The sequence below is a fragment of the Galleria mellonella genome, unplaced genomic scaffold, assembly GCF_026898425.1.
Source record: "Galleria mellonella isolate WM207_F2 unplaced genomic scaffold, CSIRO_AGI_GalMel_v1 utg38, whole genome shotgun sequence".
Lineage (NCBI taxonomy): Eukaryota > Metazoa > Arthropoda > Insecta > Lepidoptera > Pyralidae > Galleria > Galleria mellonella.
The window spans coordinates 10,169,247-10,187,044 of record NW_026442090.1 but is presented as its reverse complement, the minus strand read 5'-3'; the positions used below and the strand labels follow the sequence as shown (position 1 = coordinate 10,187,044).

General features: G+C 31.6%; 1 protein-coding gene across 1 annotated transcript in view; it reads right to left on the bottom strand.

The window, feature by feature from the left end:
• Positions 1 to 1,782: 1,782 nt before the first annotated feature.
• Positions 1,783 to 17,798, bottom strand: part of LOC113523090 (uncharacterized) — a 42,875-nt gene continuing 26,859 nt past the window's right edge. The window contains exons 2-7 of the mRNA XM_026908958.3: positions 11,368 to 11,483; positions 10,264 to 10,398; positions 9,365 to 9,518; positions 7,477 to 7,694; positions 6,802 to 6,915; positions 1,783 to 6,090 (exon numbers count right to left, since the gene is read on the bottom strand). Of these exons, the coding sequence (XP_026764759.1) occupies positions 5,860 to 6,090; positions 6,802 to 6,915; positions 7,477 to 7,694; positions 9,365 to 9,518; positions 10,264 to 10,398; positions 11,368 to 11,483 (968 nt within the window). The 3' untranslated portion in view covers positions 1,783 to 5,859. The remainder of the gene's footprint in view (positions 6,091 to 6,801; positions 6,916 to 7,476; positions 7,695 to 9,364; positions 9,519 to 10,263; positions 10,399 to 11,367; positions 11,484 to 17,798) is intronic.

Here is a 17,798-nt window from a genome sequence, read left to right as displayed (position 1 = left end):
CTTCTCTGTTTCTTGCTTCATATACATACATTATTCACTATGAATTAGGGGGGAAGGGATTGTTAGTAAAGCAGACTATCAATCCCCTTGCTAGCAATACTCTATTAGGTCGACTTTCTAGTAGTCCCCTTGGTCCCATCATGCTGAATTTCAATTGTATTCATCACAATGGGCTGACTGATCTGCATTTACATTCTCATCTATCATTGCTTACTGGTGCCTCGTCAGCGTATACTGTTAGTGCGGACGGGGTTACCATTCGTTATCCACTATGAATGATTTTTAGGAATTGGGTCAAAACGCGTATTCATTAACAAGTACCTGGTAAATCTCAGTTAGATCATATGTCGCTTTGTCGTTGCTTCAAGGACTGACGTTTATAGTATCATCATACAAAGGCCAGAACATCAGATTGTTGAAGCTTTTCTGATTCCAGAGAAAAAATTACAACGCTCTTTTCATTGTGGCATATTACAGAAGTAAAGAGCTGAACTTTAGATTAGGCTGCAAGATTTTCTGTCTGTTTCTGAACGTCGTTTACATTACTTATGTTTATATCTAGACAATAATGAAATTAGATTTTCATAAGTTTAAGTATATAAGATTAGATTAAAGGTATAAAGTTGTCTAACGTTTGAATTAACTCCACAATGCTCTTGTTTTCATTAAAATACTATATTGAGACCAATGCCATAATCTAAAAATAAATAATTTTACCTACTATTCTTATATCAACAAGTTCAAATTTTAGTTGAACTTGTATAGACTTCAATTAGTAGTTTAGTTAATGTCATTGGCGTTTTTAGATTAGCTGTACCCCGTGTATTCAGACACGTCCACGTGTAAATATATATAGTACTTGTGGTCAAATTTATGAAATGACCTATTGATTTTCTAAACTTTTTTTATACCACTGAGGTGGCAACAAGCATACGGCCCACCTAATGATAAGCGGTTACCGTAACCTATGAACACCTGCAATGCCAGAGGTATTACGCGCGCGTTGCCGACTCTGAAGAAACCTGTTTAATCCTTTTGAAGAACCCCATAAGAGACTACAGCACTTTGAAAAAGTAATTCATTCATACACTTCATAATTTTTCACGTTTATAATAGGATAGAATGATTTTACATTTGATTTCTTAAAAAGTTACATGTGTATATTGTATGTCTTTGCGTATAGCTGAAAGCTCTACTGGCATTCTGGGGCAGGCGCAGTGATATCTTTTAGTAATATTTCTTGGGATAATTTTCTCTTAGTAAATGTATTGTTCGCTCAGTAGTTTTATTTAACAGGCATCACGCACCCTGAGCTTATTTACGAATGATATTAAACTTCGACGTTACTATACTTCTTATTTTTAATTTTTTTTGCATAATAATAGTATCTATGGATATAATATAATCAAAGATTGTGTCCCACAAAAAAGACTAATTGTGAAAAAACCAGTTTTTTGGTATAAAAATGAAATTACTGAACCTATTTTGATAAACTTTCCATGGGACCAAATTGTAAGTATATTCTTTTAGATCAAAAAGAATTTTCCAAATTGGTTTAGAACTGTCAGAGTTATGAGGTATCAAACATAAAAAAATACAACCGAATTGAGAACTTCCGTTTGAATGTCAGTTGAAAATATACTATTGTAATTTTTTTCCTTCTTTCTTAATAATTATTATAATAAATATGTCAATTTAAATTGTACCTGCTTTATGTATTTATATTTAGCGTTATATTTCGGTATGTGTCATAAAGTCGAGTGACTTTACAAATAAAAGACGTTTTTCTCTTAAAAATGCAATTTATTAAAATCCGTTTTAAATAATGAACATATGTAATACCAAATATTGAATTATTCTAGTAAAAATTGTGTACGTAATACTTGAGGTATGCATATTTTAGAACAGTATTATGTAAATAATATTACTTTTATAACAGGAGGTAACAATATGCAGAATTACTTTGTCAAATTTGCACATTGAAAAATATATTTTATTTAAGCCAAATATTGAAAATATTAAACTAAATGGTGAATAAAAAATAATATAATCTACTTGAAATACCGGCAAGTTTCTTAATTTTCTAATATTATTTTTTAAAGGTTTCTTTTAAATGGCGGTTTCGGCGTCGCTGTAATGTCGCTGCCAAAGCACAATTTGAAAAGGTCCCCTTGTCCCAATGAGGAGCAATTACGCGTATATTATAAAGTTTTTATAGTTCTATAGAAAAGTAGCTATGTTATTATTTCTGCGAAATACAAATGTCTCGCTTTAAGTTTTGGTAGAGTCGTCTACATTTTTAATTAATATCTTGGAATATCGTTGGAGCAACTTTTAATCTTTTGACCACTTGGGTTTGTAATGGTTACCATGCCCTCAGCATTCGACTCAAATATACACATTGCATATAGTAGTTTTGATACATTGGTTAGAGGTAATATTAAAATATTTTAAACTGTTGTTTACCATTTATCTTTTATTTTACTACTGTATTAATGTAGCAGTAATTTAAATATTTAAACGGAAAAAACAAGCATTCAAATATCAGTTCTGTGAACCACGCGCACCCGGCACAACATCTTTTGTCGGGTAAATCCGATTGGAGCAGTTAAAAGGTTAAACAATTAAGTATTAACTGGGAATCGTAATAGCCACTCAAAACATTGCATATTATCATATCTAATAATAATTAAGTATATTATCTAATACACGCTATAATTTCGATGTTCGAACACAATATCGTATACTTAAGTACTGGTACTAAATTGAGCTATTAAGCTATCTCACAGATTACTTAATTATAATAATAAGTAATTGTGGATATCGCAATAAATATGTACTAAATAAAGTGAAAAATAGTAGCAAGAATGCAAGGTACAAAATGCGTTTGAAGCTGATATATATAATACTAATCACGCCGCTAATTGCTATCTTACTTTTTTTAACAACACACGAGTAGTATATTGGCAAAAAATATAATATAAAAAATGCATAGAATACTTTAATATAGGTACTTACATTTGTCTTTCAATTTGACTTTTTACATTCGTCTTTGATTTAGACTTCAGACTAGGTTAATTGTTAAAAATATGCGGTTGTAAGTAATTAGTCCTTAAGATTTGTATACATTTCTCTATTATGACTTTCTCAGTGAGCATAGCAATACATTAAATACATTATAGTTAAGTAGGTATGCGTATATAATATTTGATGCTTCAATAATGAAACATATACATAGTCAACAATTTCATGTTAAGTAAAAGTTTCATGTAAGTACAATAACAGAATACAACAAGAAAAGAAGTACATATAATGTACATTTATGTATAAATAGATAAGTATATAGTGTTTTAACAAAACGGTATGTAGATATATCTACTCTAAAATAAGCTAAAGGAAAAACAACACACAATAAAATGCCAATTTCTTCAGGAATGATACAGTACGAGTCTATACAATACTATTGTCTAGTCGACTCATTTTTCAAAGATTTTTTACTGGCGGTTAGACACTTGGCAATTTATTAATTATAATGTTATTATTAAAATAAGAAAATCATATTTCATATTTTTATTACACTGTGTGATTGCAAACATTTCTGAGAAGGTGGGGTGCTAGTAAAGCACAACTGGCCATCATAGCACAGAACGTGCGGGTTTAAACTCCTTTCTGCATCGAAATTTTTTCAGTAACAGAAAATTATTGCTGGAATATGATATTATTATTTTAATAATATTTGCACACCATTCACTTTATACGCAAACGGATATTTTTAATTCAATTATTCAAACGACAGTTTTTAATTGTCTGCTTTATATAGCACGGGAAATATTGTCATATTGAATTTATTGATAGTTATTTATTATGTAAAAAATAAACCGAAGTTAGCATATGTCTACTTCAATTTAATACTTACGTATCTACATGCGATGGTGGCTAGATTATAACTACAATTAAAAGTACAGTAATTATAGTTATTATATTTTTTTTATCATCATTATTTCAGCCATTGTTTGTTCAGTGTTGAACACGAACCTCCCACAGAGTCACAATGAATGGTTTTGAAACCGCTTTGAGATCGTGGCGCCACCTAGTGGGAGATTGTATACTACCTTTGCTACATGCATCAAAGTCTCGAGATCTTTAATTACTTTAGAGAGTTTATTATATACGTATATGTACCAATTTATCAATGATCAAAATACCAACATAATATTGTACATATAAAGAAAAATACCTTTTTATGAAATAGGTATTCAGTAATTTATAACATGTGTAAAAATAGATACAGTTAATAAATGATAAGACTTTGCTGGAATTGTGGATCGTGGAAAAATTAAATTAATTCTTATGAAGTCAATTCAAACTTCGTGTAAATGACTAGGGTTCGGCTTGGTTTTATTATAGATATCAAAATTTGATACCTGTGAGCTTCATTAGATATTATAATAGCCATTTAGTAAGAAATAAACCCTTTTTTCATACAATTTAAAAGAATGATGAAAACTGATTATCATGAACCTATCAAACAAATTTTATAATTATCATATAACTATTTAAATTTAAATTGTTTCATTCGAAATATTGTTTTAAATTAAAATGACAAAATAAATATAATTTTATTTAAGAATGTTTTGCACAAAAAAGGACTTCAATTGTGGCAGTGAAATCGGTTATTTTGATATAAAAACTTAACTTCTGAACCGATTTTGATAAAGATTTTACAGGACCAATTTGTAAGTATATTCTTTCAGATAAAAAAGAATTTTCCAAATCAATTTATAATTGCCATCAGTTATGAGGTAACAAACATAAAAAAAACATAAACAGTCGAATTGAGAACCTCCTTTTTGAAGTCGGGTGAAAAGCACACGATTGTATTTCTATATGGGGCAGACAGAGGTGTCTGTTGAATACTGCCATTGTAAATGAACCACAGTTTACAAAGCATAGAATTCAACGTTGCCGGGTTGTTGCCTACCGTCGTCTCTTGAATTAATTTAGTTTCATAATGTTTCGTAACACCAGAGACTTAGTTGCTTTAAATTCACACGCGCAATTATTAGCATGATTCAGATTCGAACTAATGACCTTTGGGTCTATAAGTAAAGGCAGTAACCCACAAAGTCACAACGCTTTCATTAAAATTTCTTTTCGTACAAAAAATTTTCATATATATGTATGTTTTTTTTCAATAGAACTTAATGTAAATGTAAACAAAGGAATTTACCCGATCATAAGAATGTCTGCAGATGTCCAAGTAAAGAGTATTAATAAAAACATCGAATTATTGATTGCATGTTTCGATTTGTAACTAATTTCATTTAGAGACAGTTTCTAGGATAATTAAAATAAAAATTGATTACCTTTTTCATAAGTTCTATTGAAATACATATTTTTATACAGTAGAACCTCGATTATCCGAACATCGATTATCCAGACTTATTCTCTACGGCTCTAATAACCAATTTAGAAATTGTATTATGTAATTCATTATCTTTATAGTTCGTAATTTTTTTAGATATCATATTGTCTAAATGCCGTATGTAAAACCGTTTAATACGTTTAACCGTTTGTTTGATTGGATTATAAAATCCATTATCCGGATTTTTGATTATACGGTAATAGCACTGGTTTTATTTGTTTCGAATAATCGAAATTCTACTGTACTTTAAAAATGTAAAAATTTAATTTATAAGATACGTCATATATATTTATATTTTAATCTTAAAATATAAATGGATATATTTTTAAGACCACATTATATTGTACAAAATCAATGTGAGTCTTAAGGTTTTGTTAAGGCGCGGTGTGTCGGCGAGCTAACGGAGTTTTCTCTACTTTGCTATCGTGCGCTAGTCACGCATACGTTTCCCTGAATCGCTTCTGGATGTGGTGAGCCGCGTTGAGCAGACGGTGGTGGAAGGTAAGGTGCGTGTGGGGGGTGAAGGTGGGAGGCGCGGGGATGGGGGCGGCGCGGAGAGGCAGTGTCGGAAGGGCGGCGTCTTTGTCGGGGTGGCAGAAGAAGGCGACGCAGTGGCGACCGCGGGCGCGCGCGTACGTGCCGGAAGGTACGACCACACGGTGCATCTGAAATGGTAAAAAAGAGTAATTCATTGTATTGTAAAATCTTTATTGTACATAATTTATATTGGATACATTAAAAGATTTATTTCTGTTCTTTGTATATAAACTGTATCTTTTTAACGTTCCTTGCCATTTCCAGTGGGTAGTATTTTAGCCACTTGAAAATATTAGCTACATTCTCGTCTTTTTCTATGTATGTGGGAAGGTGAAATTAAAAATTATACTATATGTTGTAAACGTGGACAACAGTGTCTTATTATTATAAATATGCCATTTTTTTTAACAAAACATTAAGAAATTGCAGCAATTTTAAGAATTGCAACGTTATAATCGCTTGTCAAATTAGATTCCAAAATTGCACTAGAACCGAGTATGACAGTAACATGTATACTGAGTATGAGAGTAGACATGAAAAACGTTAGATATGAAAATAAGAGAGAGAAAATATTTCATTAACTATCATATTCATATAATCCTTTTACACTCCGGAAATCTGTAGACCTCATAGGAATCATTTAAAAAAAGGTATCGTTGAAGGACTAGATAATTCCTGTATGCTGTAATTTCATTGCTATATAGTCTAGCTGATTAGCGGCAATATAGTCGCATGCAAACTTTGAACAATGAACAGGTAGCAGGTAACAGTAGGTTTGTACATTTCATTAACAATATATCTAAATGTAATTATTGAAATAAAATTATTAGACTACTAACAAGTGCCGGTAGAAGATTTGTAGTCCAGGCAGCGAGCAATTGGCCGGTCTGCACCAGAATAGCGCCGGGTAGGTGGCCCACGGCTTGCCACTTGTCACTTCCGTTCAGTTTTACCTGAATATAAAAAAATAGTAAGTACGAAGATGCGTATATGGCATCTTCTTCTGTTGGCCGATGTCTAGTTATTTGTAGAGAATGATTGACTTTCAAATAAAGGGAGAAATAACAAAATAAAGTAAATAAGGTTAGGGAAGCTTTAAAAAAGACATCGCTAGTCGGAGAACTGTGTTTGGGATATTTGTGCGAGTTTCTTTTACTTGGTTGAACAATATTCCGTAAGAAATATAGTTTTATATAAAAGAAATGCAACTTGATTGAACTGTTCCAATGACCGAATGGCTTGTATGATAGACGTTTATTTTATGTAATTTATAATGGCAAATATGCAGTTATATCCATGTTATAACAAGCTCATGGCCCATTTGATGAAAAGTGGTAACCGTCGCCTATACAAATGAATAATATCATGGAGATACCCATTATACGTCATCATCCCTGAGTTGTTTCTTGATTTGTAATTGTCATTTTCATTGGAAAAGTTCAAAATATATCTAAAACTTTCTTAAGTGGTCTACTAGGTTTACGAGTACTCACGGAGAGTGTATTGCAACTTACCTCGAGGCCTCCCTCAGAATCCTGTGCCAGCAGCGTGAAGGTGCCAGAGTCGGCGTGAGCTCCGCACCGAGTGTACGGCACTCCGTCACCTTGGCAGCACGGGCCGACATCCTCAGGCGGTACTGGCGGGTAATACAACAGCCGCATAGCGGAAGGGTTGCTGCCGTCACCTTGTAGCATGCCGGAGTGACAGGCTAGAAGTGTAGCTGGCGTAAGACCTGTAAATATATATCGTGAAGTTTGTTCAGTAAAATATTTAATTCTGCTTAATAAGTAGGTACAAAATAATGGAAAGGGATCCCATTGTAATAAAAATTAGAAATCATGATAATGTATAGCATTAATTGCAGCTATTATTTTATTTTTTTATGTAACTTAGAATTACAAACAAGCTGACTGCCCACCTGATTGAAAGTGTTATGATTTTGAATAATTAGCTACTCAAAAGGAAACATACCAGTATTTTCAATGGTAACAATATTAATTTATATATATATTCTCTATTGCACTAAAACATATAGTAACAACAATAAGTTAATAACAATGTTAGTAAAGGCGAACTTATCTCTAAAAGAGACCTCTTCCAGTCAACCTAACACAGTGGCATATATTAGGCCAACATACAATGGATGTCGTAAGAGGCGACTAAAGGAACTTAATAGTCGAGAAACGGGCAGCAGCGCCTTTCTTAAAACATCATCAAAACCTAACTGCGGTTGCTAATTTGCTTACCAAGCATGGCAACTACAGGCAAAACTCCCCAATAGGGGGAGATAATGATGAGAACAACAAGAGAATAAACTTTAAGTAACTATATCGATTATAACAAGAACTATCAAATGCGGTTCAAAAATGAGCATGATATAGCGTAACATACACACAAAATAAACGGCGTAATATACATATAATAAAGTAAGAGTATAATATGTTCATTCCTTTATATTTCTAGGATGTCGTAAGGTAAGAAGCGACTAAGTATACAAATCACAATACCAAACCCAAGCACAAGTGTATAAAAAGGAACTCGAAATATCAAGTTGGCTAACCATCGTTGTTATAGTAGGCTATATTGTAAAATATCAATAGGTGATAGGTTTCAAAGAGAAAGAGAGAGAGAGATATATTTTCTTGAACTGGTTCAGTGGTAAATTACCACAATAGTAGTTGAAGCCAGAGAATAGTGGCCGTAGTCATTCGACTCTTTTACGTGAATCACATAACGATAGGTACAAATAAATTCATATTGTCAGATGAACAGTATAAATTTTGCTGTAACTAGCGATTTATTTTCTTTTATTAAAAGTACCTAAATATGAATTATTTTCATTATTGTCTATAATATGCTCTTTAAAAAAATATATACGCAATATATTTGTTATTGTAATATGGATTCTGAGTTATATAACACGCGTACGTAGACAATTGATATAATATGATGTAATTATGAAACGTGTGTAGATTGATTAATAGCTGATAGGTCTACCTACTTAATTCGATTACTTAGCAATTATATACAGAAGTAACTAATATAACTTATTTTTATATTTTACAATAATTTTAAGATTGTTTGTACCAATAAACATTATATTTTTGAAAATTTTCCTTAGGTAGTGATTAAGTTAGGGTCAAGCCCTTTAATTTTTGTTTCAATTAGAAAGAAAAGGAACTTTTCTAGTTTGGATATTTTTAATTGTTTTTGCAGTTTTTACTATTAAAAAAAAGAGTAATTTTTTTTCGCGTATATCTACAGCTGAAAGGACTTACTATTTAGTTTTTGTTTCGCCTACATACATACTATTAGTTGTTAGTTCAATTGCATTTTATTGCATTATATAATGTATGGTAACGTATAAAGCACACAACCTTTTATACAAGGTCTTCTACGTACCGAAAGCGTAGGCAAGAGCTTGCAATAGCACTTTGGAAAGATTGGTAAGGTCATGGGCAAGAGGGAACGCGTGCTGGGTGAATTCTGGGACCTCTTCTTGAGCTGGCATCGCTGCTGGTGACAGTGTCGTAATGTTGTAGCAATGGCGGAGTTCCTGGAATATACAACGTTGTTTTTTTTAATACTGCACAATCACGTTAAAAACTTATTTACTAACACACATGCGCTATATATAGTTTGTGTAGTTACGTAACATTTTAGGCAGGAAGCCTAAGGTTAGAGTGTTTTCAAAGACTGTTACCTAATAGAAGCAAGAGTTAGCTTTCGAAATGCGAAGAATAATAATACCTTTTTGTGTATTAGGTACACTAGTATCGAAGTCTGTGCGTCTCTTTGGCTGTCTATTTATTTGTTCTATTGTATTTGATTTTTATGTTAATATAACTCATATATTAAGGAAGTAAGTAAATAATTTTAGCTATACGTCTTATTAGTACAATGCTGATAAGTCTATTCTAAAATTTCTTCTTGAAACTTTCCCTAACTTAAACTCTACAAACATTATACCTATGACAAAATTGTAATGTATAGATAATTTTCTATCTAGTAAAGTTATAATGATGGTAGTAATAAAAATATTACTGGGCTAACAATATATTCTGGGGGGAAATGTTGTCAGCAACGATGCTTAATGATCTTGTTGGTAGTCATATACTCGTAAATTCCTAGTGAATTCGTCACGATAAGCCGACTGATTTAACTTATTTTTACCTATCATCCCTTACTATCCCATCCTCACATAAAATTTAAAATATTCTAGCACTGCACATCTTCTATAACCTATGTACTTGAACTTAAGTACACTTTATGGTAATGATAGTTTATAAATAGAAAATTACCTTTTTGGTAGTGTCAAATTGTTCCATTCCGGGGCGCAAGTAGCCGTGGTTGCTGTCCGGTTTCCGCAGATACTGTGCTTGGCAACCTTCTGGTAAGGCGCAGAAGTTATCCAAGTCCGAATACATTGCCTTCAACTGTAATAAGATGATATCTCAAATATATAATTGTAATTCCAATTTGAATACCAGAGGGAGACTTTGTACAAAAGTCGATTGCTTGGGTACCTCTGTCCCATTCGTGTTTCAACCGTGAAGCAGTTTTTTTTACATGGCTGTATTTCGGTTTGAAGGGTGGGATATGGCGTGAATTTACTGGGTCCAGAGGAATAACACCTGAGTCCTCAGGAATGGCAACGCATGGGGGTATCATGGGCGAGACAGTAAACTCTGTTTTGTCCATGATACTGCTCATGTCTATAGGCGACGGTTACCACTTTTCATCAGGTGGGCCATCAGCTTGTTTGCCATTCTAAGTTGTATAAAAAATAAAATTGAATAGGATAAAGAGAAACAACACCAAAAAAATTTAACTTTTTTGGTGTTGTTATCGTTGTTACAATTATTATCCCCTTATAAAAACTTCAAACCTCCACCAATATATTTTAGCTATTGTCTCTTTCATTTGGGCTAAAATATAAATTTGAACGAAAGTGACAAAACACTATAATAGTTAAAGTAGATTTGTTTTAGTTTTTATGAATAAGGAGGTAGAGTTTATATTCATAGCTTCCTGGTTTCATTCCGTACTACGAGGAAATTTAAATCTATTCTTTTTTTATAATATAATATTAATTCATCATGTATTATTAATATATAATCTTACATAATGTTCAGAATTAAAATATTTAATATATAGTGTGAAATGGATTGATATTACTGAGTCTATATTATATTATCTTTGTGAACCCATCACACATAAATACGTCAAGGGTTGCAATGTGTAAATATTAAATCAATCTACAGTTTTATGCATAACTGGAATTATCGACAACTTGTTTATCACTGTAAATAGGAAAAAAAAACAACAAATTATTTCAGGACGGTTCTATAACTTTCCTGTCACAAAATGTAAGTCAGGTAGAAAATATTTATTATTGCATTTACCTTTTCTTCTGCTATCCCGTGGTTCACAAGCATTGCGAGGCCTTTCGTACTGAGAGCTGAGAACAGTTGCTGTCCGATGCGCCTGACCACTGATTTCATGGGACATACATCCGTACCTGTAACAGATGCAATTGGTATATTAATATAATTTTAATTAGACAATATTTATAACAAAAGGTACGACAATACATATAATAGAAATTTATTTTTTACTAGATATTTTAATTAAAGTATGTAAGTATCAATTAAACGCCAAACTTAGTTTATTTCTTTATTTACAAAGTGTAAATTGCACACGAAGATTACATTAATGTAAATTATTTTGATCAAAGATCGAGACATACAAGCTTCTGTAAGAGTTCTCTTTTAGTGCAAAATAAAATTTCTATTTTAACTCTATAATTTTTTGACGACAATGAAACGATTGAGCAGTTTCTCAATGTTGAATTTCATGGAACACTTATGCCATACTTCCAATGCTTCGGTAATTCATTTGTGTATAAATAATGTTGAATTTATTATGTATGTCGTTATTCATACACATTTCTTATTCACGCTAGTACAGTCACTGGGAGGTACGGTAGGTAAGGATCTTTAGGTACTTTTTAATAAAAAAAAAGTATCATATTTTATTCAAGGATATTATGGTTTATTTGTGTACCAAATTTCATTCAAATCAATTCAGCCGTTTAAGTGTGTTTGAATAACATATATTCAAATGTCTTATATATATTATTTATATTTATTTATGTGTGACTCATGTAAAGAAAGAGTGATTGTTTCCTGTTGACTCTTTTGTCTAGCTCTACCTTTAGAATAAAAAAGGCATAACAATATTTAATATTACTTTTTTGTTCGCTACTTCGTATCAGAAGTTGTAAAATCACTTAAATAGATTACGTCTAGATGGCATCAAGATAAAATACACCAAACACACCATTTTAAGTTACACATTCAGGATCATAAGTAAGAAAACTGTATCCAATTTGGAGAAATAGTTTATATGTGATGACGGAACAAACATACAGACAGAAAAAAATCTAATAATTTGGCATCTATTAGTTTCATATTGATTTTTCTTAAATATCTCCCATGGACAGACATCGACTAGTTACAATTTTATTATAAGAGTAAAATAAGGTAAAATAGATAGAATAAAGTGGATTATTGTATCTCTGAAAGACGATACATGCAAAATGGTGGTTCACCTCGTTTTGCACAATATGAATAAAACATACGGTCGTACCCCGAGTTAGCTGAAGGTCTGGCCCTGACACTATTTTGATGATAAGTAGCATTTTTAAAATACATACAAATTATTTGTCGTTACAAAAAACGTTTTAAAACTGCAGGTATTTAAGTAGCGACATTAGAAATAGGAATTTATTACATTTTTTTTTTAATAAATGAGGCAATAGAAGAACTAGGACGAATATTATAAATACGTACGAGTGTTATCAATAAGTACTTATTTATTAAATTCTTCGCCTATTATAAACCACATAATTTTTTTATTACGGTTTACATTTCTAAACATTTTTAATCATTATGCCTATTATAGTCTGAATGTATGAATAAACAAAAGATACAAAATAAAAATAGATAAGAGTTTCATAATATAATGAAAGTAACGGTAATCTGAAATGGACAATCAAAAGTGTTGATGTGATAACGAGACCGTTAACAGTGACCACATTATCGCCTCGCATCACTGTCATGCCGTCATACTCGTGGAAGTTCGTTAATCGCATATGACGTCATGTTCAATCAAACTCGCCACGCAGTGTTTATTGTATTTTCGGCTATTATGGATTCGTTATATGTTATATTATTATATACCCACTACAATGGATGTTATCAGGTCATTACTATATTGACACGCTAACCGTGATTGACTGACATCATTAGATATTTCAGGTAAGTAGTCGGTAATACTCAGAAATCCATAAGGGTTTTTGAGTATAACAAATATAGCTATATTCTGAAGACAGACTTTTTTGAAACTTTGTTTGCTGTCAAGAAAAGAAAAAGATTTTCCTATAATATAATAGGATAATCTTTTTTCAATATCGTTGTTCCATGTTATGTTATCGAGTCTTTTTGTTTTCTAACTTTTTTTTTTAATACGTAAATAATTATATGTGTTTTTACGTATCGGTTAGCAGATACACAGGTATTTCTAGGGTGAATCGTCAGCTTATTTGCATAATAAGTCTTTATGGAGTTAAAAAAAAACACTACAATTCATACTGAACAAAAAAAGTTAAAAGGTAAATTAACTTGTTCTATCAACACGTTTAGAATAATGATCTGCCAAATTCAATGACTTTAATAACACGGAAGACTAGTTTAATTTTCAACAATTAACATACTAACCATTAACCATGGTTCGGCCATTTAACAAGTAACGAGCGCACATTTAAAAATGCGCAAATGGGTAGATATTGTGAATTATTAATATGTGACTCTATTCACATCTATCTATAATAATGTAAATACAGTATAAAATATGGCTGTTGGATTTGCCCATAATTTGTCGTTCTGTCAATGAGCAGTCTTATTCTAACTAGTCTGCAACAACAATTTAGACGGTAGGGATTCCGACGCAGCTCTCTTCCGGGAAAAATGCAGAAAGCGGTGCTCTTAGATACTGCTTTCATAGTACTCCGGCTCCTCCGAACCCCGGCCGACTGTGCTTATGCCAGAGATTAGTTTGCCATCCCTCATAAGAGGGGAGATGTGAATTTTGGAAATAATAATAATAAAAGAAATGCAATAAAAATAATAATAATAATATATTTAAAACAATAATATTAATTAGTTCAGTTAAAAGATACTCTAATCTTGTAATTTACTTTTGATATAAGTTTTATATTAAATTAATTTAATAAGGAATTAATTTAAAGCGGTCTGAAGTTATATACACGCAACAATAGATTATAAATATGACAGTGACTGTGGGCTTTGAGCTAAATACCAAACGTTTATAATGACGAAATGCAAGCTATGAGTCATTGTAGTATCTGGTACATAAATACGTAACTGGCAATGATCAGGCACCATTTTAGCTTAAATTAAGTGTAAAAACCTAAATTTACATACAGAAAATATTCCGTACAATTAATTTATTTCAAATTAAATGTATCCATCCCAGTCTCAGTAAAATGTTAAGTATTTAAAGACGTAAATGTTATTTAAACTAATTGAAAGATGAGTTAATTTTTCAATTTAGGTAATCACTAGCGACCCGTCCCTGCTTCGCACGGGTGCAATGCTGATGCTAAATAGCGCCGTCGGCCCTCGTTGCATTAGAAACCTCTAAAATTATCAATGTTTTTCTACTATCTTATGCATGTATTATACATATTACCTACTACCTACCGGTTGATTTACTCTATTTATTAAAAAAATCAGCATTAAAATCCGTTGCTTTAAAGATCTAAATATATAATATACATAAATACATAATATAGGGACAGACGGACGGGAAGACGACTTTATATTTTGTAGTTTATGTACCATGGATATAATATTTAATTTTTAATACAATATTGATGATTTATAATTTATGTAAATATTTATTTTAACTTCTGTTTAGCACTACTACTGCCCACTCACTACTTCCTATGCCACTGTGCTAGGTTGTCTGGAAGAAATCTCTTTTAAAGATAAGTTCGCCTTTGCTAACATTGTTATTAACTAATTGTTGTTACTGTATGTTTTAGTGCAATAAAGAAATATATATATACTATATATATTAATTTGGTAACTCAAGATGCAATGTGATTTATGATGCAATGTAAGTTAAATTGCTTATCATTAATTTCATTGTGTAGCAATTATAATGCATAATGCAATAAAATGATTTAACATCAGTAAATTTTAGTTCAATGATTTCGTATATTTCTAAGAAATAAAGCCAGCGCTATAAAAACAGATATTTATAAGGGATGATAATGGAATTCCGATTCCATCTGTGTTAACGGTTTACGTTGGTAGGGGATGAGTGAGGAATGATGGGTGAAAAGGTAGATCAATGATTTCATCATGATTAATTCACCTGAAATTAAGTACGATAGTTTCTAGAGGGGAATCACGGGGAGGTCTACCTGGTCTACATTGATAGCAATGGAGCTGGTAGTCCTCATTACTACCACAACAGGCGAGCTTAACTCTGTAAGAGTAAAAATAACTATAAAAAATAATAACAAAAATATAAATTCCGTAAAGTAACTACGTAACAGTTAAATACCTAACTTAATCATAAGTACTTGATAGTCTCTGTGATGTGAACAGTAAGGATTAAGTTAATTATAAGTAGGTATATTGTGAGTTTTTATGATTAAGTTACTGGTGGATTCATAAATAAATAAATAAATAAAATGTATGTATATCGATGTATGTATGCGATGTACAAATGCAGTGAAAATAACACTATTTAAAGCGTATTGTGCATCGTTGTATTCGGCGAGTCAGTGGTTCCGGTATACTCGGGGGGCCTGCAATGCTTTGCGTATCCAATTTAATAATAATTTCAGGTTCCTGTTGCGGCTCCCGTGCTTCTGTAGCACCTCAGCGATATTTGCCAACGCTCGCACAGATAGTTTTGACGCAGTCTGGCGTAAAACGAAGCTGTCTTTAGCTTCGTTTTTACGTCGAATACGCGGGAGTAGCAACAGTATCCTGAACATGTTTGTTAATAAATTAGATAGTCCTCTCGTGAAAATGCTCGCCGAGAGGACTAGATCATTATTAGTAATTAAGTATTAACATAGTTTTTAAGTATATTGACTAACAAAAATGGATCCAAGTTATCTAAAAATAAATAAAATAAATAAATATCGTTTTACATCAAGTTTTATTCTTCTACGTAATGAGATGTGGTGCAGTTCATGAGAACGCACATGACGTGTCCCCTTGATTCTCGTTGCGTGTGTACAATTAATTATCTCAATATCAAGTTGCTGGTAATTCTACACTGGTTTTCCTATAAATATAATGTTACAATATCCTTTATCTACATTTAAAATTAAAAATGTTTACACCACACGCTCTGGTATAGATATTTTATAATAATTACGTATCGTCTACGTGTGTTGTTTGTAGTGTATTTTTTTTAGTCTTGGCAGATGTTTAGGGATGATAACCATTTTCTAAAATATAAAAAAGTATACAAACAGTGATATTAAATATAAGTTTTATATATTCTTCAGTGCTCTTAATTTTTCCATTATCTCATAAATAAGACAATAAAGATCACGAGCATCAGATACTAGAGTTTAAAGTCTGTGCCGCTACTATTAAAATAAATATTCTGCACCACTTTATCAAGTTTTTATGATGGCTGGACCAGTTTATTTTCCGTTATAAGTTTTGATAATAATTTACAGTCATAATAACTCCTGTCTAGAGGCTTCTGCCCTTTCAAAGTAAACAATTTTTTATAATAAAATATTCAATCTACTATCAATCAATTTATTTACTTATCACGGTGTGTAGTGAGTATGAAATATCCATTGTAAGGTTATCAAGTCGAATACAAGGGCTAAGTAATACGTATATGACTAAGTTTATTGTAGGTTTATTCTATTTCATTTGATAATAACCTTACGTCTATTATAAAATAGTGTATTGTGCAATGTTATTACTTTAAATGATTCCGCAATCCATAATGCGATGATAATTTAATTTATTATAATCTTTAGTTTGTTTTAATGTATAATTAGCTGTTTCTTTTTTATTTTTTGGGATTTGTTTTTGTTGATAATATTTATACAGTTATTAAAATTTGAAACATAAATGTAATTTCGGTTAAGATAGGACTCATGTCTGAATTTATGTACATATTACATTTATGTATACATTAGTTGTACTTGTGACTTTTTCGAATGGCTAGAATAAGAATTAGCCTATATCCTTCTGCGTGCTGTTTATTGCTTATCGACAAACATATGTTTGTTGAAATCATTAAGACCTTGAGTAATTTCGAAAGATTAATTATTTTATAATAATCCCATGCCCTTATTAATATTATGAACTGGCTTTTGTTCGCAACTTCGTGTGTATTTTAAAAGTAGGAAAACCATGACATCTTATGAGTACATTTCTAGATGGCATATTAGGACAAAATATCCTAGATTTGGCATTATAAGCTGCGTCTTCCCGGCATACAATGGACCGCCCCTACCTTTTTCATGGGTATCGTTAGAAGCGACTAAGGGAACTTAATGGTCGAGGAATAGGTAGCAGTATCCCTTGTAAAACATCATCAAATCCTAACTGCGGTTGCCAACGAGTCTGCCTAGCGTGGTAACTGGCAAAATCCACTCTTATGGGTGAGATATAATAATATATGATTTTTGAATGTAACTTGTAGAAAGAGTTTTTTGTCTGTCACGGAAGTCTAAAGATATAATCAGATTATGAAATTA